Raw genomic sequence first — 22135 nt, 5'->3', positions numbered from 1 at the left:
GGCTGCAGAGAGCTCCAGGCTCACCCAGCCCAGCCTGGCACCCAGCCCTGCCCAACCAACCAGCCCATGGCACTCAGTGCCCAGCCAGGCTTGGCCTCAACACCTCCAGCCATGGGCACTGCACCACCTCCCTGGGCAGCCCATTCCAGTGCCAATCACTCTCTCTGCCAACAACTTCCTAACAACATCCATCCTGGACCTGCCCTGGCACAGCTTCAGGTGTCCCCTGCTGTTGCTGGCTGCCTGGCAGCAGAGCCCAACCCCACCTGGCTACAGCCTCCCTGCAGGCAGCTGCAGGCAGCAATCAGCTCTGCCCTGAGCCTCCTCTGCTGCAGGCTGCACCCCCCCAGCTCCCTCAGCCTCTCCTCACAGGCTGTGCTCCAGGCCCCTCCCCAGCCTTGCTGCCCTGCTCTGGGCACCTGCCAGCACCTCAGCAGCTCTCTGCAATGGAGGAGCCCAGAGCTGGACACAGCACTGCAGGGGTGGCCTGAGCAGTGCTGAGCACAGGGGCACAAGAACCTCCCTGCTCCTGCTGCCCACACTGCTCCTGAGCCAGCCCAGGATGCCATTGGCTCTGCTGCCCACCTGGGCACTGCTGCCTCCTCTGCAGCTCCTCTCTGCCACCACCCCCAGGGCCCTCTCTGCCTGCCTGCTCTCAGCCACTCTGGCCCCAGCCTGCAGTGCTGCTTGGGGTTGTTGTGGCCAAAGTGCAGAACCTGCCCTTGGCCTTGTTCAGTCTCATCCCCTTGGCCTCTGCCCACCCATGCAGCCTGGCCAGGTCCCTCTGCAGGGCTCTGCTACCCTCCAGCAGCTCCACACTGCTCCTAGCTTGGTGCCAGCTGCACACCCACTGCTGCTGGACTTAATCCCCTGCTCCAGATCACCAATAAAGATATTGAGCAGGCCTGTGCCCAGCACTGCTCCCTGGGGCACAGCACTGGTGACTGGCTGCCCCCCCTGCCCCAAGTAAGACAGAGGCCATGGTGGAGCTGCAGGTTTATTTAGCATCTGCGAAGAAGAGGAGAAGAGAAGAACCTTTGTGATGGTCCTTTTGGCTAGGGGGGGTATGCAGAGCAGAGGTGCTGGCTGCAGGGGGGCAGTGGGAACCCCCATGCCTGAGGAAAAGCCTCTTCCTTGTGTCTGTCCTCTGCTGGGGAAGCCTCATCTTGGGGTGTCTCAGTGCTGAAGAACCCCCTCAGCCCCTGTGGATATGATGCTGAGCAGGGCTAGCTTGGCCAGGAGACCAAGCAGTGGCCCAAGAGGCAGGAGAACTCTGCTCCAGGCAGGCTCAGAAGTGGTTTTCCTGCACTCACAGTGTTTATAGACTAGTCCCAGACCTGTCCCCTGCGTTCCTGGAGCCCCAGCAGCATCACCAGAGACCCTCACCCATGCCAAGAGGCTGCAGGTGCCTGCTGCACCATCAGCTTGCCTCAAGTGCTGGACGGAAGAGGTTGGTTCCTGCCCTAAGTTTGCAGCTGCTGTCTTTGCTGTGTCTGAAGTCTGCGGTGGGATGTGTGAAACCTCCAAGCAGAGCCTGGCTGAGCCTCAGGGGAGCATTTCCTCCTGGGTCTGAAGGCTTCTGCAGTGTCGGGGGGGGCTAGCATGAAGCAGAAGCAGCACAGGGACAGCCTGCAGCACAGCCAGGACCCGAGGGACTGGGATTAAAAGAGCTGCTGCTTCTCTTTGGGGTAGATCAGCTGGGGAAGGTTCAGAGAGTTTTCCCAATGGAATTTTATCCCCCCCCAAACTTTCCCCCAAGATCAAAACCCCACAAACCTTCAGTCTCACCTTGCTCAGGTGGGGAGCTGGCAGTGCCCCAGGTTTGTCCTAGAAGTAAGCTGCCCTTAGGAAAAGGAGGACAATGGCTTGGCCTTTGCTAGCTTAGGGCTTGGCGAGTCCTGTCTTGCTCCAGGGAGCTGCTAGCCCCAAAATCTCCTGCTCCAGGTCGTCTCCATCACAAATGGGATGTGGCAGGATGAGGCTTTGCTGCCCTTCTGCCTGAGGCTGTGCCTGCAGCTGCCCTGGTCACCGGCAAGACCTGACAGCAGTGGCTTTGCTGTCCCATGGCTGTCAGGGGGTTTGCAGGGGAGGAAGTGAGAGTGAGGAATGGGGGGAGGGTTTGAACAAGTTCCCTGAGGCCTCCTTCCTCCCCATGCCCTCCTCTCTGCTGGCTGAAACCCACCCAGCCCTGCTCTGGCCACCCCTTTGCACAGTGTAGGGATGGTGGGCAGAGGTGGTCACCAGCCTGGGGGGACACACATGTGCAGAATAAAGAGAATCAACCTTCAGAGCCCTCTGGGAGCCTCCAAAGCAGCAGGGTGGGCATTGCCCACCTGTGCCAGCTGGGGCAACTCAGGCACCAAGAGGAACCGGCTTGAGCGAGGTCCTGCTGGGAGGTTCTTTTGCAGCCAGCAGGGGCTGGGCTCTGGGCTTGGCTTGCTTGGAGGGTTTATAGCGACCAGACACAGCTCTGTGGGTCCATTCACGCTGCTAAGAATGGAGAAGTTTTGCTTGCAGGAAACCAAGCCGAGGTCAGGTGCGAGAGCACAGCCCCTGGCTGCTGGACCTCATCTCCGGCGGCAGCGGGGGGGTGGGGGGAGGAACTTTGCCTGTTTTGGGTCTTTTTCGTTTTGCATCTTCCTTTGCCATCTTTCATACCGTGTGCTTCGGTTCTGGGCTCCCCAGTGCCGAGGTCAGACTACAGGGAAAGCAGGTTTCTGGCAGTCCGGGCTGGCACACAGGAGCGTCCCCGTGCGCGGCGGTGCCAGCGGCGGGGGTCAGCTTATGGTGCAGCCTCCCTTCTCCTTAAAGGGGTTCTTGTCCTCGGGGACTCCTTTCAGCAGCGGGTCCTCGCCTGCCATCGACTCGATGTATTCCTTCAGCTCTTTGCCGGTCTTGGAGATCTGTCAAGGAAGGAGAGCGTTCCCCGTGGGCTGCGGGATCCAATCCTTACCCTGCTCAGCTGCCCACGGACTGCTGCCTGCAGACCCCTGCCTGCAGCTGGGAGGGGAGCAAACATCCCACCCAGCACCGGCCTGCCCCCGAGGGCACCCTCAGGGCGCTGAGCTGCAGGCTCAGAGCCCAAGGAGGAGGTTTGGCCACGCTCCTGCCTGTGTCTGAGCTTTGGTGCTAGGGGGTTGGTTCTTTGCAGCAGTCAGGTCAGGTCGGGTCAGCTGCTGTGCCGAGGTGGCTTCCCCGCTGGGTGCCCTGGCCGGGGAACGTTTGCCTTCGGGGTGGAGACTCACCATTTGCCTCTCGTTCTTCACCTCCTTCTTCAGCTGATCCAGCTCCATCTTCAGCAGCTCCTTCTCAGTCATGTCCTGAGCCATCTTGCCTGTACCCCCAGGGAAACAGCTTGTTAGGGTGCAGCAGGCTGCTCCTGAGGCGCATTTAGGAGCAATGCTTTGGCCCTAAGAGTGCTGCTGACACTGCTCAGGCCTCAGCTGCCCCCCAGGGTGAGAGATGGGCTGATGCTCGAGGGCAAACAAAGCAGCTGGCACCTCTCAGGCACCTTTCAGAGCCCTTCTTGCAACCAGATTTTTGTTTGCTCGTTCCCAGCAGGCACATCGAGTGGCAGAGACAGTCTGAGGGCTGCAGAGGAGGTTCCTGCCTGGTTTCTAAAGAGATCTTTGCTACCCTCCGAGGCTGACACTGAGTGGAGTCAGCTGCCTTGCAGAAGAACTCCTCCCCTGGGACTGTTAGAGCAGCAGCCACGTAGGAGAGCCTGGATGCCCAGGTCTCCAAACCAGAGCTTCCTGGTGGGTGTCCTGTGCCTGGGCAGGAGCATCTTAGCAGGTGGTGTAAGGAGCTAAGCATCTCCCTCCTCGTGCCTTGCCCCCCCAGGTAAGTGACAATGTGGCCCATGGCCCCTTCACTGCTCTGACCTTGCTTATTTGCATGCAGAGACTTTGCTTGCTGCAGCTGAAAGGGTTTTTTGGGGGGGGGCTGTGTGGGTTGCAGAAGTCCAACTCTTCTTTCACACAGCTGAGCTCTGTTCCCATGTTCAAACCTGGCTTTAAAGGCCTGCCCACAACCTTGCAAGTGAATAAAGTCCATGTGATCCTTGGCCCTGCTCTGGAAGGCAGCAGGCTGGTGTGCCCCAGACCCCACTGCTCTCCTGTGGCCTCTCCCATGGTGTGTGTCCAATGCTCCTCTCCCTGTCGATGCTCTCAGGGCGCAGCCAGCCCCAGGAGGTGCTTGTGGCAGAGCATGAGGAGCCAAAAGCCATGGTCCAACTGTGCAGCTAACCCAGGTGGGACCCCACGGTGCCATTTGTGCCTGCAGGCAGCAGAATCACTTACCTCTGGGGATGAGAGGATGCCCCTCTCAGCAGTGGAGATGTTCAGAGATCCATCTGAGGGGAGATGCTGCCAACTGAGCTCTTGCTCTGCGCCTGAAGACTCCTCCAGCTCTCTGGGAGGGGAGCAGATGTCTTTGGTCCTTAAGCTGATAATGGATTCAGGAGAATAAGCTGGTCAGGTGTTGGGCATTAGCCTCAAAGCCCAGGGTAATCGGTGGGGGGGCTGTGGGGTGAGGCAGGATGGGGTGGAGAAGTGCTTTGTGGGGCTGGGGGGGGGTGGCTTGGGCATCTGGGAAGCCCTTGAACCCCTGCTCTGAGTGTCTTGGTCCTGGCTGGGGTGAAGGGATTGAGCCCTGGGGATACTGGAGAGGCTTTCACTGAGGTTAGGAAGAGATAGAGAGGAGGACCTGGGGGGCAGGGGACCTTGAGGGGCTGCCACAGCCTGGTTGGGGGGCCAGGAGCAGCTCAGGCAGCTCTTGGTCCTGCAGGGTGTGAGGAGCTGGGCCGGTGCTGGAGGAAGTTCATCATTTCCCTCACCCTTGTGCTGGTGGGGCCGTGGGCTCAGGAAGGGCCAAGCCCTAACGTGGGGTTTGCTCCTGCCTGGGCAGTGCAAAAGTCACTGGGGCTGGGGACAGAGCTTGGGAGGCGCCAAGAAAGCACCTGCGGAAGGAGGAGGAGGAGAGGGTGGAGGAGGATTTCCAAGCACTGGAGAAGTGGGAATTTCCTCCTCTGGGCACGGCCTCGCCCTGGGGATGTGAGAGCATGGAGCTGGACAGGCACGGACTGGTGCCTCCGTGGAGTCTCTTGTGGCATCCCTCTGTGCCCTGAGCCGGGCATGAGTGACTGTGCTGATGCTGCATGGGGGCAGGGGGACCTGGCAGTCCTGCCCTCGGCTGCTTAACGATGAAAGGAATCACCCTCCCTGGATGCCCCCGAGCCCTGCTCACCCCACACCTCCCAGGAGGGCAGAGATGGGGATCAGAATCTCCTTGGGCCACTCACCCTCGCTCTGCACCCGTGGTTCCTCCACAGCATCCTTCGCTGTCACAGCTGCTCCCGTGCCCTGCCCCATGAGGTGCCCACCGGCCGTGGCTGAGCGCTGTCCCCCAACGCCTCCTGCACAGGGCTGGGACCACCTTGTCCTGCCCGCACTGAGCCTCGCCAGGGCTGTGCGGTGCAGGCGGCCAGGCTGAGCTGCAAGCCTGCGGCATGGCCCCCGGGGGGGACCGGGACACTGCGGCGCCCGCGGGCCCTGCGTCAGCACCGCCGCCAGCTTCAAAACCGGCGCCGGGGAGGAAGTAGGAGCTGAGCCCAGCACGGAGGAGAGGCAGGAGCTGAGCCCAGCACGGAGGAGAGGCAGGAGCTGAGCCCAGCACGGAGGAGAGGCAGGAGCTGAGCCCAGCACGGAGGAGAGGCAGGAGCTGAGCCCAGCACGGAGGAGAGGCAGGAGCTGAGCCTAGCACGGAGGAGAGGCAAGAGCTGAGCCTAGCACCAAGGAGAGGCAAGAGCTGAGCCTAGCACCAAGGAGAGGCAGGAGCTGAGCCTAGCACGGAGGAGAGGCAGGAGCTGAGCCTAGCACGGAGGGGAGGCAGGAGCTGAGCCCAGCACGGAGGGGAGGCAGGAGCTGAGCCCAGCACGGAGGGGAGGCAGGAGCTGAGCCCAGCACGGAGGAAAGGCAGGAGCTGAGCCTAGCACCGAGGAGAGGCAGGAGCTGAGCCTAGCACCGAGGAGAGGCAGGAGCTGAGCCTAGCACCAAGGAGAGGCAGGAGCTGAGCCCAGCACGAAGGGGAGGCAGGAGCTGAGCCCAGCACGGAGGAGAGGCAGGAGCTGAGCCCAGCACGGAGGAGAGGCAGGAGCTGAGCCCAGCACGAAGGGGAGGCAGGAGCTGAGCCCAGCACGGAGGAGAGGCAGGAGCTGAGCCCAGCACGAAGGGGAGGCAGGAGCTGAGCCCAGCACGGAGGAGAGGCAGGAGCTGAGCCTAGCACCAAGGAGAGGCAGGAGCTGAGCCTAGCACCAAGGGGAGGCAGGAGCTGAGCCCAGCACGGAGGGGAGGCAGGAGCTGAGCCTAGCACGGAGGAGAGGCAGGAGCTGAGCCCAGCAGCATGTCGGAGCTGGAGCAGCTGCAGCACCAGGACATCCCTACAGGAAGGCAGCTGCTGCGCGACCACCACTGCAACCTCCTCAGAGTCGCCGACTACTGTGAGAGCAACTACCTGGAGGTGAGAGGGGCAGCAGGGGGACATCGTGGAGCGAGCTGTGGCTTTGGGGCTGGGTGAGATGCTGGGGACAGCTGGGAGCCCTCGCTGGGTGGCATAAAGGCTCTGAGCTCAGAGGTGGGAGCCTGAGCACATTAGCTGCGTGCTGCTGTTTGGGACTTTCCTCTCATGCCTCAGTTTCCCCTCTTGTTCCACAGCAGCTTCTCTGCTCAGCTCTCAGGGTGGGTTTGGGACAAAGGCAGAGTCCTCCAGGGGTTTGGTGCCTCTGGAGAAGCCTTGAGAAGGGACTGAGGACACCAACTCGGCCTGGGCTGTAGCCAGGTTGCCCCCAGGCGTCTGGAGGTGCCTCCTGGCAGGGAAGCAGTGAGCTGGCTGCCTGCACACACACAGCAAGTATGAAGCTCTGCCACTGGCAGCATCCCTGCCTGGCCCTCACTGAGGGAAGGGGGAACAGAAGCTTTTGGGGTGAAACAGGCAGGAAAAGGCTTATTCTGGCCCTCTTTTGCTGGGGACAGGTCCCTGTGTGCTTTGTAGAGCTGTGGCAGACCCTGAGGCTGCTCCCAAAGGGTTGGACCTGCCAGAGCTGAGCTGAAATGTTCTGAGAAAGCATCCTGAGGGCATGGCTGGTGGCATGGCCACTTGTCCCCGAGGGTGGCAGGAGCCTGAGCACCCTGGGGAGTACCCCAGGGAGGAACCTTGGTGCTGGAGAAGCCGAGCACTGGTGCTTGGTGGGCACCCCTGTGTCCTGCTGCTGGGGCTGGAGGAAGTCTGATGCGTTTGGAAAGCAGAAGGAAGCTTCTCTGCCACCCTGTGACTCCAGCTGAAGATGGTGCTGGGCACATGGGGTGGGCTCACCCCCCCAGCTGGGCTTTCCCTCCCCAGGCCAGCGACAAGCGGAAGGCGCTGGAGGAGACGATGGCTATGAGCACCCAGTCCCTGGCCAGCGTCACCTACCAGGTCAGCAGCTTGGCCACTGCCTTCCTCCGGCTGCTGGACCTGCAGGCAGACGAGCTGCAGAGGGTGGAGGCTGATGTCAGCTGCCTGGCACAGGTGGGACCATCCTCCAGCTGGCACCAGCGTGTGTTGGGGGGGTTGGGTGCCAAGAAGGGGGAGGGCTCCTGGGGAAGGAGACTTGGGCAGCTGGAAGGGGCTGAAACCCTTCCCCACAGCCTGAAGAGGCTGTCAGCCCCCTCCCAGCAGCATCTCCTTGCAGTGGAAGTACAGAGGGGGTCCAACACTGCAAGAGGTTGCCCAGGGAGGTGGTGGAGGCCCCACCCCTGGAGACATTCCAGGTCAGACTCGATGGGGCCCTGAACAACCTGATCTGATTGGAGATGTCCCTGCTTGCTTGCTGGGGGGGGGAGCAAGATGACCTTCAAGGGTCCCTTCCAACCTATGAGGACCACCTCCTTGGGTGGTTGGCTGAGTGACCCAACACATCACAGGGAGGTGAGCCCATCTAGGACTGGGAAGCTGATCTCTGGGGGCTTCTCCCAGTCTAGGCCCTTGCAAATCCCAGTGGACAGGACTGTGGGAACTGCCTGGGAAGTCTCAGAGGAACCAAAGCAGAGTGATGAGGCTCAGAGTGTTGGCCTGGCTACCACTTTCCCCTTGCTGGGGCCTGGCCTCATCCTCCCAGAGTTGAGGGACACCAGTGCAGAGTCCTGTCCGCCCTCTTCCTGGCACTGGGAGGCTGCCTGGAGCCCTTCCAGCCATGGGAGGAGACAAGACCCTGTGGTCATACTGGGAGCAGCAGGAAAACAGCTTATGAGCAGCCAAGGCTCACACCCCCACGCCCCCTCCACTGCCCTGTCCCCTTGTCCCCTGCTTTAGGAAGGGCCAGATCTGCTGGGGTGGCATCAGTGGCATCACTCTGACTCTGCTGTGACAGAGAACAGGACCTGCCCCTGTGAATTTTGTCCAGGCCAGAGGGGTTTAGGCTCAGTCCTGACCCTTCCTTGCAACCCTTTCCCTTACTGGCAGGGAGCCAGGGCCGGGAGAGGTGGTGGGAGTTGGGGGGGGGGGAGAAGGCAGGGCAGGCTGGTGAGGACGCTACCATCCCCGCAGAGGGTGGACATGCACAAGGAGAAGGTGGCCCGGCGGGAGATCGGCTCCCTGGCCGTCAGCAGGAGGCTCCCAGCCCACCAGAGGGTCACATCCCCCCCCAGCCCACCCTGCCTGCAGCCCTACTACAGGAGACCTCTCAACTTCAGCGTCCTGGATGACCTTGGCCACGGCATAAAGGTCAGCCCGGGTCTGGGAGGGTGTCCCCCAGGGCCGAGGGAGCCTGGGTTGGCTCTCTTGGTCCTTGCTGGCCCCAGCGTTGTGCTGCTGGCTGCAGAGGTGGCCTCTGACCCCTGCTCAGTGGGCAGTTAGGCTCTGTCCGTGCTCCACCCCAGGGCTCGAGGTGTTGGTGGTCCCAGCTGGGGCAGGGCACCGTGGTCCGACCCAGCACAGGGAAACTGAGGCACGGAGCTGCTTAGCGCAAGCCACTGGTGCTGAGCCACAGCGACCTCAGCGCCCAGCCCCCGAACCAGCCCTGCAGGAAGACACCCACGGGTGGGGGGAGGGTTCGGCAGGCTCCGAGGAGCCCTCAGCAGAGGCACGGTGGGGCCGGAGGGGAAGTGGTGACACTGGGGCTGCGTTCCCACGGTGGCAGGCGCCTCTCGGCCGCCCCCACGGCGCAGCTCTGCCGGCTCCTTCCGCCCGGCTGCTGCCCTGCCGGGGGGGCCAGCACACACCTCAGGGTGCTGCTTCCCGTGGGGGGTGGGAAGGGAGTCCACAGCCTTTGGGGTGCAGTCAGCCGCCCCCCCCATCACCGCTCCGTGTCTCCCTGTGCCCGCAGGACCCCAGCACTCAGCTGTCCCGCACGGGCACCCTGGCTCGGAAGGGCATCAAATCAACGGCTCAGGCTTCGGGCACCTTGGGGTGAGCTGGGTCTGAGCTTGCAGGGGGCTTTGTTGTGCTGTGCCACCGAGCAGCACCGTGGCTTGCCCAGTGCTGCTGCCGTGGGGATCTTCTCCCCGTCCCCCATGCCAGCTGGGTGCTCAGTGCCCGCTCTGCCCACAGGAGAGGCAATCGCATCCCTGAGCCCATCCAGCCACCTGTGGTTCCCGAGGGAAAGCTCTCCACAGCCTCCTCCACCTCCTCGCTGCCATCCACCAGGTACCAGCACTGCCCACGGGGGTCAGGGGTGGTCAGAAGCACCCAGGGCAGGTTCTGCTGCAGGGGGGTTTGGATGACAAAGTAGGGCTCTGGGGAGTGGGGGATTTGCTGCCCTGAGCAGTGCTTGTCCGGAGAGCAAAAATGGCCTCTTAGGGAGAGGGAAACTGAGGCTCAGGGTGGGAAGGAGCTGGGACAAGGTTTGCACAGATGCCCACCTGGTGGTCACAGCCAGTGGCATCTCATCCTGGCATGGGGCAAGTGGCTGTGCTCAAAGAGTGGGGGGCAGAGCCAGCCCCCCCAGCCTGACCTCCCCACCCTGACACCACTGCTCTTCCCACTCCAGCTCGAGTGCAGCCCCAGCAGCCCCCAGTGAAGGCATCCCAGTACCACCACCACTGCCCTCCCTGCCACCACCTGCAGCCATCATCCCACCACCTCCACCTCTCCCTGGGGACCTGCCCCCACCACCTCTAGAGGACCTTCCTGTGCCTTCATTGGACCTCATACCCCCAGGTGAGTGCTCAGTGGTCCTGGGATGCTCAGTTAGTGGAGTTAGTGGGGACATGGGGGCTGCAGGTGGCCTCTGCCTTCCTTGGAGCTCTTCATCCCCCACTGTTGCTATGGATTCTGCAGCCCCTGATGACCTGGAGCCACCACCACCCCCAGCAGCTTTGCCTGAGGATTTGGCCCCACCACCACCACCACCTGCTGCAGAGGATCCTCCCTGGGTCCCAGAGAACTACCTGGAGAAAGGTACAGTGGATCCCTGCATCTCCCTGATCTTTTCACCATGGTATTTGAAAGGAGGTTGTAGTGAGGTGGGGGTTGGTGATGGGATAGGAGGGAGAGGCCTCAAGTCGCCCCAGGGGAGGTTTAGGTTGGCCACGAGGAACAATTTCTTTGCTGCCAGAGCGGTCAGGGCTTGGCACAGGCTGCACAGGGAGGTGCTGACGTCCCCATCCCTGCAGGTGTTTGAGAACATGGCACCTGGGGACATGGTTTGGTGGCCACGGTGGTGCTGGGCTGCTGGTTGGACTTTGATCTGAGAGAGCTTTTCCAGCCTCAGTGTTTCTGTGGTTCCAGGACCGTGGGGCAGGTCCCTGCCCATGGCCACAGCACCCAGGGCCTGGCAGGTCGAGTGCTGCCATGCTCTGCAGGGCAGGACAGCGAGGCTCACCTCCCTCCTCTCCTGCCCTTCTTGGCCTGTGGTGGCCTCTCTGGGCTCATGGCCCCCCTCTGTCCCTCCCTCCCCCCACAGTGGTGGCTCTCTACCCCTACACCCAGCAGAAGGACAATGAGCTCTCCTTCCAGCCCGGCGCCCTCCTCTTCGTCACACGGCGCTACTCGGACGGCTGGTGCGAGGGGGTGCTGGGGCAGCAGGCAGGCTTCTTCCCTGGCAACTACGTGGAGCCCTTCTGAGCACCCAGGACAGGCACCCTCCAGCACCCCCACACCCAGGACTGGCCACATCCTGCTCCTGCTGGGGCAGGGCTGTTCTTTTGCCTCTCCAGTTTGGTTTTGCACAGCTGAGGTTTCGGAGGACTGCTTGGGTTGGGGAAGACCTCTCAAGATCACTGAGTGCAACCTTCAGCCCAACACCTTTGTGCCCATGAAACTGTGTCCCCAAGTGCCACAGTGGTGGTCAGGATGCTGGTCCCATGGGGATGCTTCTGGTAGTAAGAGCCACGCAGGACCATAGGGCTGGAAGGGACCTCAAAGCTTAGCCAGCTCCAAGGCCCTGCTGTGGGCAGGGACATCTCCCACTAGATCAAGTTGCTCAAGGCCTCATCCAGCCTGGTCCTGAACACCTCCAGGGAGGTTGTGGAGCACAGAAGCACCCAATGTGATCTTTGATCTTTGATCACATTGGGTGCTTCTGTGCTCCACAACCACCCTGGGAAACCTGTGCCAAGGTCTCAGCACCCTCAACCTGTGCCAGTCTCTCACCACCCTCACTCTAAAGCTTCTTCCAGCCTGAAGCCATCACCTCTTGTCCTGTCACTCCAAGCCTTTACCAAAAGTCCCATCCCAGCTCTTCTGTAGCCCACTTCAGGCACTGGAAGGCAGCTTTAAGGTCTCCTTGAAGCCTTCTCTTCCCCAAGCTGGACAAGCCCAACTCTCTCAGCCTGACCTCACAGCAGAGGTGCTCCAACCCTCTGATCACCTTTGTGGCCTCACTCCATCAGCTCAATGGATGTGGCTGAACACTCACAAGGACAAAGCAGCCCCCAGCTATGACCTCAGGGACCTTCCTATTGTCCCCCTATGAAACAAGAGGGACAAACCAGGACCCCTAACTCCTCACAGTGCCCTCTGCAGAGCACCTCTGGTAGCTTGGCCCCCACTCTCTTGCTCTCCCTGCAATGCTCTGCTCAGTTTCACCAGCTGAAGGAAGAGAAACAACAACCTGAGAGCCATTTGCACAGCCAGGTTTGTGGCCTGGCTACAACCAACTTTGTGTGTCTGCAATAGAGAGAGATTTATCCTCTATACATAGAGATGGTTTCTGGTTGTCTTTTAATTCCATGGCTTTAAGTTCCACACAGTTGAAGAGGCTCTGGAGGAGGAAGAACAAAGAGGTGTGTGCATGGTGGTGATGGGGAGGTGGGAAATGGGAAAGGTAAAAACAAGAAGAAGAAGAGAGGAGGAACAACTTCAGAGCTGCTTTGGTTATTTCCTTACTGCTTGGGTTTGCTGCCAGGGTTTTGATGCTTTGGAGCTGGTAGAAGCCACCCTCAGGGGCTGGTAAGGCTGTGGATAAATCCAGGGGAAGCCAACACCAGAGAGCAGCCAACACTGTAGGTCCCCCCTGCAGAGTGCAATTAGAAGGGGTAATTAATACTGCAGTGGGGCAAGGCAGGGGGGCAGCTGGAGGTGGGATTTTGGCCTCCAGGGACCCTGTGCCAGGAGAAGAGCTGCAGCACCACACCTCCCTGGGGCAGGGGGAGGTTTGGCACCTCTCAACCAGGTCGGGAGGAGAAATTCTTCCCCTCCCTGCACTGATTAGGGGAGAGGACAGGATCCAGCAATCAGGAGGAGATGATTGGCAATGGCTCAGGCAAGGAGGAACCTGCCCAGGGACATGGCAGATGGTTTGCCCTGGAAGCAGAGGCAGAGAATGGAGGTGGAAGGCAAGGGCAGGTCCTTCTCCCACAGAGAGATGTGGTCACTGTGCCCATGCCCTGGGTGGGGGTGGGCCAGAGGAAGGTCCCTCCAAGATACCACCTTCCCAGGAGCTTTCCTGTCCCTCATGCCATGATTATGGTTTTTGTTTCCCCCCCAGAGAATAAAGTCTCAGGAGACAAATTCGAGTCCATCCTAAGGCTCAGCAGCTGAGCCCAGGGGCTGCCCTGCCCAGGCTGGGCACGGTGGGCAAACTGGTGAGGCTGGGCAGCAGAAATGTCCCAGGTTCAACTTCCAGTGGCCTCCCAAAGAGGCAAGGAGCCCTCAAGCATCAGGTTCAAGGCAACAGCACGTGGCCAGGGGAGGGGAAGATGAAGACAGGAGGAAGCATGTGCAGAGCCCAGCCCCTGGCTCCTTCTGGTCCTGTGGGGATTGCTCTTGTCAGGTGAGAGGGGAGAGAACAAACCCCTGCAGCTCAGCTCATCCCCGTTAGTGCTGGCAGACGCCGGGAGCAGATGTCCAAGCTGCATAGAGAAGGCTTCCCCTCGGCTGTGGCAGGGGGAGGAGATGAGTGGGGCCTGGAGAAAGTGCTTTCATCGGAGAGCAGAGGCAGGAAAGCAGCCCAGGAGTGGAGGGGGCTGAGGAAGCAGTGCCCAGCACCGCGGGGCTCAGGCTGTGAGCATCCCCACCCTCGCCCCGAGCTTCTCCTTTCCCAGCTGCTTGCGCTGAGCAAGACCCTTCCGGAGCCACCCTCAGCACTTCTTCTTGAGCAGCTCCTGCAGGTAGCGAGCGACCTCCGCGGCCGACTCCCAGGGGACCAGAGTGGCCTGGAAGGCTGCCGGCTGCTGCCGCTGCAGCTCCTGGGCCATGCGGTGCAGGGGGTAGCCCTTGCGCGGGAAGGCGACGTCGGCCGCGCTCAGCGCCGCGGCAGGGCACAGGTCGTTGGCGCCGTCGCCCACGTACAAGACCCTCTCGAACTCCACCTCCTCCTGCGCCCTCTCGGCCAGGTACTCGGTGAGGACCTTGCGCTTGCACATGTTGGCAGGGCAGCGAAGGCACTTGTGGCTGTGGTAGGGCCCCAGCGTGAAGTAGCCTCTGCGGTCGAAGCTGGAGGGGTTGCTGAAGACCTTGCGGAAGAGCGAGTGGGAGCCTGCAGCCCGCAGCCGGCACTCGATGCCGAACATGTTGGCGTCGGAGATGAGGATGAGCTCGAAGAGCTCCTGGTGCTTGGCGAGGAACTGGAAGAGCTCTGGCATGCCGGGGGAGAGGGGGATGCTCTCGTAGACCGCCCTGAAGTCGGCCATGGTGACGCCCTGGTCGCCCATGTAGGCCAGCACCCGCTGCATGTACTCGTTGTAGAAGCCCTCGCGGAAGCTCTGCCGCAGCGGCTCCGGCAGCGCCTGCCCCGGCGCCGCCCGCACGATGGACTCGTCGCTGTTCTCCTCGATGATGGTCTCGTCGAAGTCAAACACCAGCAGGTACCTGGGGGGCCGAGGACTGGCCATGCCAACACCCTGCCCGACGGGGGGGACACAGGCATGGCCCTTAGTGGAAGGAGCTCGGCTCTGGCCGGCGATGCTGGCGACCGCGGCAGGGGAGGCTGCAGCCCCGCGGTGATGCTCCTTGGCTGCCTTGCCCCCATCCTCCCACTCCCACCCCACATCCCCACCCTGCCCCAGCAGTTTATTAACCCGGCTGGGCTCGGGGGATTGGTAATCCCTGCTGCCAGACCTCGGCCTTGTCCCTAAAGCCCTGATCCTGCCTGCACAGAGATCATTCTGCCACCGCTAATCCTGCTCCTGCGGTCAAGGAGGTCACTGTGCCGAGTGTCCTCGCCAGGGGCTGTGGGGACAGCAAAGGCCTCGGGGGGGGGGGGTTGTGCAGGGAGGGTCCCTGGGGAGGGGGTTTACTCCCCAGCCATCTCCTGTCCCACCTCTGAAATAGTGTTTGTGTCCCTGTGGAGCCTTCTTGCTACCAAGACAAGTTTGGCTCTTGCCAGCAGAAGAAAACATTCTGCAGGCTGAGTTTTGCTCCATCACCCAGGTCTGGTTTCCTCCTGGGTTGGGCACCACAAGCTCCTGAGAAGTGTGGGATAACTTGGAGCTGCCTCCTGCCCTGCTCCAAACCCAAAGGAGCTCCCCAACCATGCTGCATGGCTGCAAATCCAGTGAGCCCTGCCCAGCTTTCCAGTGCCAACTCACTCCCCATCAACCTAGCAGCACCCACTCCTCATCAGCATCCACTCCTCATCACCCCAGCAGCACCCATTCCCCATCACCCCAGCAGCACCCATTCCCCATCACCCCAGCAGCATCCACTCCTCATCAGCATCCACTCCCCATCACCCCAGCAGCACCTACTTCCATCCTGGCTGCTCTCAGAGGTTTGCAGGATGAGGACCCAACCTTGGGAAGAGACAACCCCAACCAGAAGGCCCATGCTGGTGGGCATGGCACTGACCTTAAACAGGCATGGCAGCCCCACGCCCTCGCAGCACCTTTTCATTTTAAGAGCATCTCACTCTGCAGGCAGCACTTTGGGGCTTGCTGAGCTGCTCCCCTGGCTGCAAAGCACAGGAAAAAAAAGGAGGACATTGGTCAATGGTTTGGGCATCAAACCACAGATGCAGAGGAGGAGTTGGAAGGGATCACAAAGATCAGCCAGTTCCAACTCTCCTGCTGTGGGCAGGGACATCTCCCACCAGTCCAGGTTGGTCATGGCCTCATCCAGCCTGGTCCTGAACACCTCCAGGGAGGTTGTGGAGCACAGAAGCACCCAATGTGATCTTTGCTTCTGTGCTCCACAACCTCCCTGGGCAACCTGTAGCCCTTGTCAGAAGTCCTTCCCCAGCTCTCCTGTAGTCCACTTCAGGCACTGTCAGCCTGCTCTAGGGTCTCCCTGGAACCTTCTCTTCTCCAGGCTGAACAACCTCAGCTCTCTCAGACAGTTCTGCTCCCCCCTAGTTCAAGAGGGACACAGAACTGCTGGAGAGAGTCCAGCACAGAGCCACAAAGGTGCTGAAGGGAATGGAACAGCTCTTTGATGTGGAGAGCCTGAGAGGTGACCTCAGCAGTGGGTATCAGTGTGTGCAGGTGAGTGGCAGGAGCTGCAGCCAGGCTCTGCTGGGTGATGCCAGTGCCAGCACAAGGGACAGTGGTGGAAGCTGAGCCATAGGAGGTTTCATTTCAACATGAGGAGGGAAGTTTTCCCTGTGAGGGTGACAGAGCCTGGCACAGGCTGCCCTGGGGGGCTGTGGAGTCTCCCTCACTGGAGATATTCAAACCCTGCCTGGATGTGTTCCTGGTCTAAGAGATCCTCCTCTGGCAGGGGGTTGGACTGGATGAGCTCTGGAGGTCCCTTCCAGCCCCTGGCACTCTGTGAGTCTGTCCCCACAGGGGAGGTTCTCCAATCCTCTCAACATCTTGGTGGCCTCCTCTCGACCCACTCTGGCAGCTCCATGTGCTTGTGGTGCTGGGGACACCAGCACTGGAGGCAGTGCTGCAGGTGAGCTCTCAGCAGAGCAGAATCCCCTCCCTGTGCTGCTGCTCTCCCTGCTTTGGATGCAGCCCAGCTGATGGCTGCCTTCTGGGCTGCCAGCACCCATGGTCCCCTCATGTTGAGTCTTCCATCAACTGGCACCCCCAAGTGCTTCTCCTCAAGCCACAGCACAGCCAGGCTGTGTCCTGAAGTGAATTCCCAAGCTGAGGACCTTCTGTACCAGCAACAGGGGAATTAAAGGAGTCTCCAGGGAGTGGGGGGAGTGGGCACAGCCTGCTTAAAGCTTCTGATCCCTCTTAATGCCCCGGAGCAGCCAGGCTTTGCTGCCCTTGAAAGCAGCCAGCAGAACAGCTTGGCAGTAAAAGCTCAGCAAGCCCTGGCCAGTGCCACACACTGCCCCCATTTTTTTCCAGCAGCATTTAATGGAGCAATTAACCTGGAATGAAAGCAGGTCCCCAGGCAGCTGCAGGCAGGATGTGCCAGGCTGCTGCCCACGGGCCAAGCCTGAGCCCAGGGCATGTCACTAGAATTCTGCTGACCTCTTGTGGTTCTCAGTGATGAAAGCAGAGTGGTGGGAAAGCTCAGCCAGACAGCTGACACACCAGCTAACCAGCCAGCCAACCACTCACCCACCCAGCAACCCACCCATCCACCTACTCACTCACCCAACCATACACCCATTCAACCATTGATCCACCCACCCATTCACCCATCCACCCACCCATTCACTCACCCAATCATCCACCCAGCCATCCAACCATACACCCATCCAACCATTCATCCACCCAATCACCCATTCACCCATTCACCCACTCACCCACCCATCCACCCACCCATTCACCCACTCACCCACCCACCCATTCACACATTCATCCACCCACCCATTCACGCAATCATCCACCCATTCACCCACCCACCCACCCACCCATCCATCCACTCATCCACTCACCCACCCATCCATCCACTCATCCACCCATCCTTCTTGGCAGCCAAGCCCTGCTCAGAGCCCAGCTGCTGCTCTGCAGGAGTAACACCAGAGGCCCCAGGAGAGCTGGGCTGGGCAGCAGCAGCTTTGGCTTCAGTGAGCCTGGGAGGACTGAAATGACTTTTGGGTTGTTGTGACAAGAGGAAAAGGAATTTTTTCAGCTGCAGGTGATTTGTGGAGGATTTGGCTGCTTTGGAGCCCAGCATCCAACTATTTGGGGCACAACCACAACTCATGACTCTGCTAAAACAATAAACCAAGAGGAAGCAGGAGCTGGGAATTGAACCCTTGGGTTGGAAGCTTCCATCAGGGATTGTTTGTGAAGGCTTCAGCCCCAACACCAGGTCCTGTCTTTGTAGAAGCAGCCACCCAGGGCTGATGTTTATTCAGAGCCATCACATGAAGCCAAATAAAGCTGAAGGCAGCTTTGGCCACCACCATCCCAAGAGGAAGAAGATATTATGCAGCAGCACAAAACTGTGACTGTTGTTATGGCCTGCAGAGCTGCCAGGGGGAGAGAAGAATTTGAGTCTAAGCCGTAAGGAGATGTTGGGGAGCTGAGGCATAGGCTGGCTTAGCCTGGAAGTGACCTCAGAGATCATCTGCTCCAACCTCCCTGCCTCTCAGCTACACCTGGCTGCTCAGGGCCTCATCCAGCCTGACCTTGGACACCCTCAGGGAGGAGGCTGTTCAAGGCAGGACTGGACGTGGCACTTGGTGCCATGGTCTGGCCTTGAGCTCTGTGGTAAAGGGTTGGACTTGATGATCTGTGAGGTCTCTTCCAACCTTGTTGATACTGTGAGGGAGCCACAATCTTCCTGGGCTGCCTGTGCCAGTCTCACCATCCTCCTACTGCAGACCTTCTTCCTCAGCTCCACTCTAACCCTGCTCTGCCTCAGCCCCAGACCATTCCCCGCTGGCTCCAGACCCCCTCAGCAAAAGTCTCTCTGCAGCCTTCCTGCAGGATCACTTCAGGCACTGGCAGCAGCTCTGAGGTGCTCCTGGAGCCTTCTCCTCTGCAGGCTGCACCCCCCCAGCCCCCTCAGGCTGTGCTCACAGAAGAGCTGCTCTAGCCCTGGGATCACCTTTGTGACCTTCTCTGGAGTGACTCCAGCAGCTCTGTGTCCTTCTTCTGATGGGTGAGGTCTCAGCAGAGCAGAGCCAAGGGGCAGGATCCCCTCTCTTGCCCTGCTGCCCACACACAGCATTGGAGCTGGAGGTCTCACAAGAGCAGAATCCAACCAGCTGTGCCCATGGGCACATCCCAGCTGGCTCAGTTTGAAAGAGAGAGAAGCAGAACCTCTGGGGGACTGAAATCCCTGCAGGACCTAAATCCCTGCAGTGCTCCCAGCAGAGCTATTTGTGCCTGGAGATGACTCACCCGGAGCGTGTCTGTCCTCCTTCAGCAGCAAAGGAGCTCCCTCCAGAAGCAAAGCCAAGTGGCCAAACTTCCTAACATTGTGTGAAGCCTGGAACAGAAAGTCAGACAGGTACTGGCTCCTTAATTGCATCCATGCAATAAGATGAGTTCAGCATGAGGCTGAGATCAGACTGGAGAACAGGACTGAGCTGCTGGGTTCACTGTGAGGGTAATTCCCAGGGTAGTTCAACTCCAAAATCCCACTGAATCCCAGCAGGGTGAGGGCTGGAAGGCACCTCTGGAGCTCAGCCAGTCCAACCCTCCCTGCTCCAGCAGGGCACCCGCAGCAGCCCAGGGAGGGTTGGAAGCTCTGCAGAGAAGGAGACTCCACAACCTCTCTGGGCAGCCTGCCCCAGGGCTCTGCACCCTCACACCAAACAAGTTTCTCCTCCTGTTCAGATGGAACCTCCTGGGGTCCAGTTTGTGCCCACTGCCCCTTGTGCTGTCCCTGGGCACCACTGAGCAGAGTCTGGCCCCAGTCTCCTGCCCCCCACCCATTATCTCTTGCTGAGCATTGCTCAGCTGCCCTCTGGGGCTGCTCTTCTGCAGGCTCTCAGCCCCAGGGCTCCTCACAGAGCTGCTCCAGGTCCCTCAGCATCTTCCCAGCCTATTTTGGACTCTCTCCAGTAGTTCACTGAACATTCTCTTGCTGTTTTCTTCCCCTCTGGGACCCCTCCAAGATCCATCTGCCCCGAAAGGGGCCAAGGGAGGACAGGCTGAATCCTTGTAGCATTCACCACCCTCCTTATCTCCACCGTCGGCTCCTGCCGTGCCCCAGCTGGGTTGGCTTCAAGTTCAGTTCTGGGAAGGGTTCAGAGCAGGACAAGCTGCAGGGAGCAGATCAGCAGTGTGCTGAGCAGGGCAGGGACACCTCCCACCAGCACAGGTGGCTCAAAGCCTCATCCAGCCTTGCCTTCAACACCTCCAGGGAGGAGGCATCCACAACCTCCCTGGGGAACCTCTTCCAAGTACCTCCCCACCTTTAAAGAACTTCATCCTAATGCCCAATCTAAATCCTTCCTCCTCTGGGTTCAAACCACTGCTCCTTAGCCACTCCAAGCCCTGGCTGAAAGCCTTCCCCAGCTCTCCTGTGGCGCCCTCGGGTCCTGGGAACCCTAACCCTAAAACCCCATTTGCTGTCTCTGCTCTACTACCACACCTTTGGGTTGGTTGTTTTGTTTTCTTCTCCTTCTACTTTTGAACTTAAAACCCAACCACTGACCTTTGGCAGAGCCATTTGTCACCGTCCCCACCCCCAGGGCAGATACCAAGAGGGCAGAGGGATAAGGCTTAGGGGCAGTGGTAGGATTGTGAGCCCCAGGTGAGTGGTTGGACTTCAGTCACAGAATGGGTTGGGTTGAAGGGACCTGAAGGATCATCCAGCTCCAACCCCCACTGCCATGGGCAGGGACACCTCCCACCAGCCCAGGTTGCTCAGGGTCTCATCCAACCTGGCCTTGAGCACCTCCAGGGAGGGAGCAGCCACAACCTCCCTGGGCAACCAGTGCCAGAGTTTCACCACTGATGATCTCGAAGGTCTCTTCCAGCCTCCACAGGTCTATGATTATGTGACAGAGTTCTGCTGCCCCAAAAAGCAAGGGGTGTGTGTGGGATATCCTTCTCCATCACCACGCAGCATGCCATAGGGATCATGAGCCAATTTCCCCACTTCTGGAATAAAACCTGACCTGCTCCCATCCCTCATCGCCCGGAAGAGCTCCCAAAGACGAAGCGAATGAGCAAATCGACCACAGATCACCAGCGCAGAGCTCTGAGGGGTGTCTCTGCCAACCCCCACCAGGCACCACTTCACCCCTTCTGGTGCTCTGCGGCCCCTGCTTCACCCCACGCCCCCCCGAGCACGGCAGAAGGGCACCGGTAAGACCCTCCCTGGGGCTAGGTGGATTGTGCTCGGGTTTTACGGTGTTTATCTCCCTGCCTCCTGCCAGGAAGCTGCGGCGGTGCCAGCGGAGCCAAAGCTCCCTGCTCCGCGAGGGCAAAACCCACCCGAAACCAGGCAGGTTTAGCCCCCAGACCGCTGCGGCTGGCGGGGGTGGGGGGGTGGCACTGGCAGGAGGAGTCCAAACCCGCACCCCCTCCTCCGCCAAGTTGCGGTGCCAGAGCCGCTGCTGGGCACACGCAGCCAGCGGCCTCTCGTCCTTCCAGGCACCGGCGGTGCCCGGGACTGACAGCGGCTGCCGCTCCGGCTCCGGTACCGGGCACGCTGCAACCCTGCCGCCTGGGGAGCGGGGCCGGTGTGGACCCACGCACGGCCGCTCCTTGGGTCCTCTCGGTATCGGCGACAGCCGCAACGGGGCTGACTCATGCACGATCCTGGCCGCTCGGCCCTCCCGGTACTGGCACCATCTGCACCGGTCCCTGCAAGGTCGTACCGGATCGGTAACTCCCGCAGCCGGCGCCAGCCGCTCTGGTCTCTGAAAGGTCGGATCGGATCAGATCGACACCTCCCGGTACCAGCACCCGCCGCCCCGGTTCCTTGCACGGTCGTATCGGATCGGTACTTCCCGGTACCGGCACCTACCACCCCGCTTCTCTACAAGGTCGTATCGTATCGGCACCTCCCAGTACCGGCCCCAGCCAGCGGAGACCCCCACCGAGTGAGCACAACTCGGTACCTACACCAACCGCAGTGGATCTGCCGAATGCCGACACACGGAGCCTCCTGTCAGGTGGGCACCGCCGCCCCGGTGCAGAGTCACGCCTGATCCTTACCGGGTCAAAATCTCTCGGTTCACGACGGTGCCGCTGTGGGGGTGCACAGGGATCCCGGACGAGACCCGCTGGGGTAGCGGTGACTGGAGCGGCAGCAGCGGTAGGGACCGGAGCGGCAGGAGCCGCTGGCAGGGCTGCCGCGGACGCGGCCCCTTTAAGGAGACGCAGGGGGAGCCGCGACGCCAGCCGGCGGAACACCGCAGTGCGGCTACGTCACCGCCGGCGCAGCCAATCGCAGCCAGGCCGGCGCCACGGAGGGGGCGGGGACTGAGCCAGCCACGCCCCCTGTGCCCTCTGGGGCCTGGCCCCGCCCCCCAGCGCTCCGCCCCCCCCGGCGCTCCGCCCCCCCCCGGCGCTCCGCGGCTGTGCGCGGCCGCAGCGCAGCTCCGCCAGGGCCCCGCAGCGGTGTCCGAGAGCTCCCTGCCCTCCCCGGACAGCTGCTGTAGCCTTTCTGGGGCGTTGTACCCCGAAACGCGGGGGGCGCAGTGCGCAGAACGCACGGGGCTGCCCCCAGAACACATCCTGGGGGGCGGAATCGGCGCCAGCTGCGGGGAAAGCTCCCAAATCGACTTGAAAAACAACCTCCCCCCCCCCCCGAAACAGTCATTTTAGCCTTTTTGAGGAGGTTTTGTCCCAAAAGGAGGGAGGTGCAGCCTGCAGACCGCATGAGCTGTCCCCCAAAACGCATCCTGGAG

At 60.9% G+C, this 22135-nt stretch overlaps 3 protein-coding genes across 7 annotated transcripts; 1 reads left to right on the top strand and 2 right to left on the bottom strand.

Moving 5' to 3' along the window:
• Positions 1-984: 984 nt before the first annotated feature.
• Positions 985-5393, bottom strand: GNGT2 (G protein subunit gamma transducin 2). The gene is made up of 4 exons (XM_064174203.1): positions 5303-5393; positions 4302-4446; positions 3246-3334; positions 985-2903 (listed from the first exon to the last, which is right to left on the bottom strand). The coding sequence occupies exons 3-4, from the start codon at positions 3327-3329 to the stop codon at positions 2778-2780; spliced, it is 210 nt and encodes a 69-aa protein (XP_064030273.1). The 5' UTR covers positions 3330-3334; positions 4302-4446; positions 5303-5393; the 3' UTR covers positions 985-2777.
• A 604-nt stretch (positions 5394-5997) lies between these two features.
• Positions 5998-11519, top strand: ABI3 (ABI family member 3). Its single transcript, XM_064174235.1, has 8 exons — positions 5998-6519; positions 7399-7566; positions 8584-8760; positions 9362-9444; positions 9586-9681; positions 10025-10194; positions 10315-10434; positions 10940-11519. Exons 1-8 carry the CDS (start codon positions 6403-6405, stop codon positions 11098-11100), a joined length of 1092 nt encoding a protein of 363 aa, XP_064030305.1. The 5' UTR covers positions 5998-6402; the 3' UTR covers positions 11101-11519.
• Positions 11520-12181: 662 nt separating this feature from the next.
• PHOSPHO1 (phosphoethanolamine/phosphocholine phosphatase 1) lies at positions 12182-21594 on the bottom strand. Of its 5 annotated transcripts, none has more exons than XM_064174545.1 (4): positions 21344-21594; positions 18669-18756; positions 15265-15367; positions 12182-14318 (listed from the first exon to the last, which is right to left on the bottom strand). In XM_064174545.1, the coding sequence occupies exons 3-4, from the start codon at positions 15307-15309 to the stop codon at positions 13557-13559; spliced, it is 807 nt and encodes a 268-aa protein (XP_064030615.1). In that variant the 5' UTR covers positions 15310-15367; positions 18669-18756; positions 21344-21594; the 3' UTR covers positions 12182-13556. The 5 variants fall into 5 exon arrangements, with proteins under 5 accessions (XP_064030615.1, XP_064030617.1, XP_064030616.1 ...); XM_064174547.1 differs by having other exon boundaries at positions 21348-21594; XM_064174546.1 differs by having other exon boundaries at positions 21441-21594.
• Positions 21595-22135: the final 541 nt, after the last annotated feature.

Source organism: Pogoniulus pusillus, chromosome 40 (genome assembly GCF_015220805.1).
Source record: "Pogoniulus pusillus isolate bPogPus1 chromosome 40, bPogPus1.pri, whole genome shotgun sequence".
NCBI lineage: Eukaryota > Metazoa > Chordata > Aves > Piciformes > Lybiidae > Pogoniulus > Pogoniulus pusillus.
The sequence above is the reverse complement of the archived record's forward strand: the minus strand, read 5'-3'. Positions and strand labels throughout refer to the sequence as shown.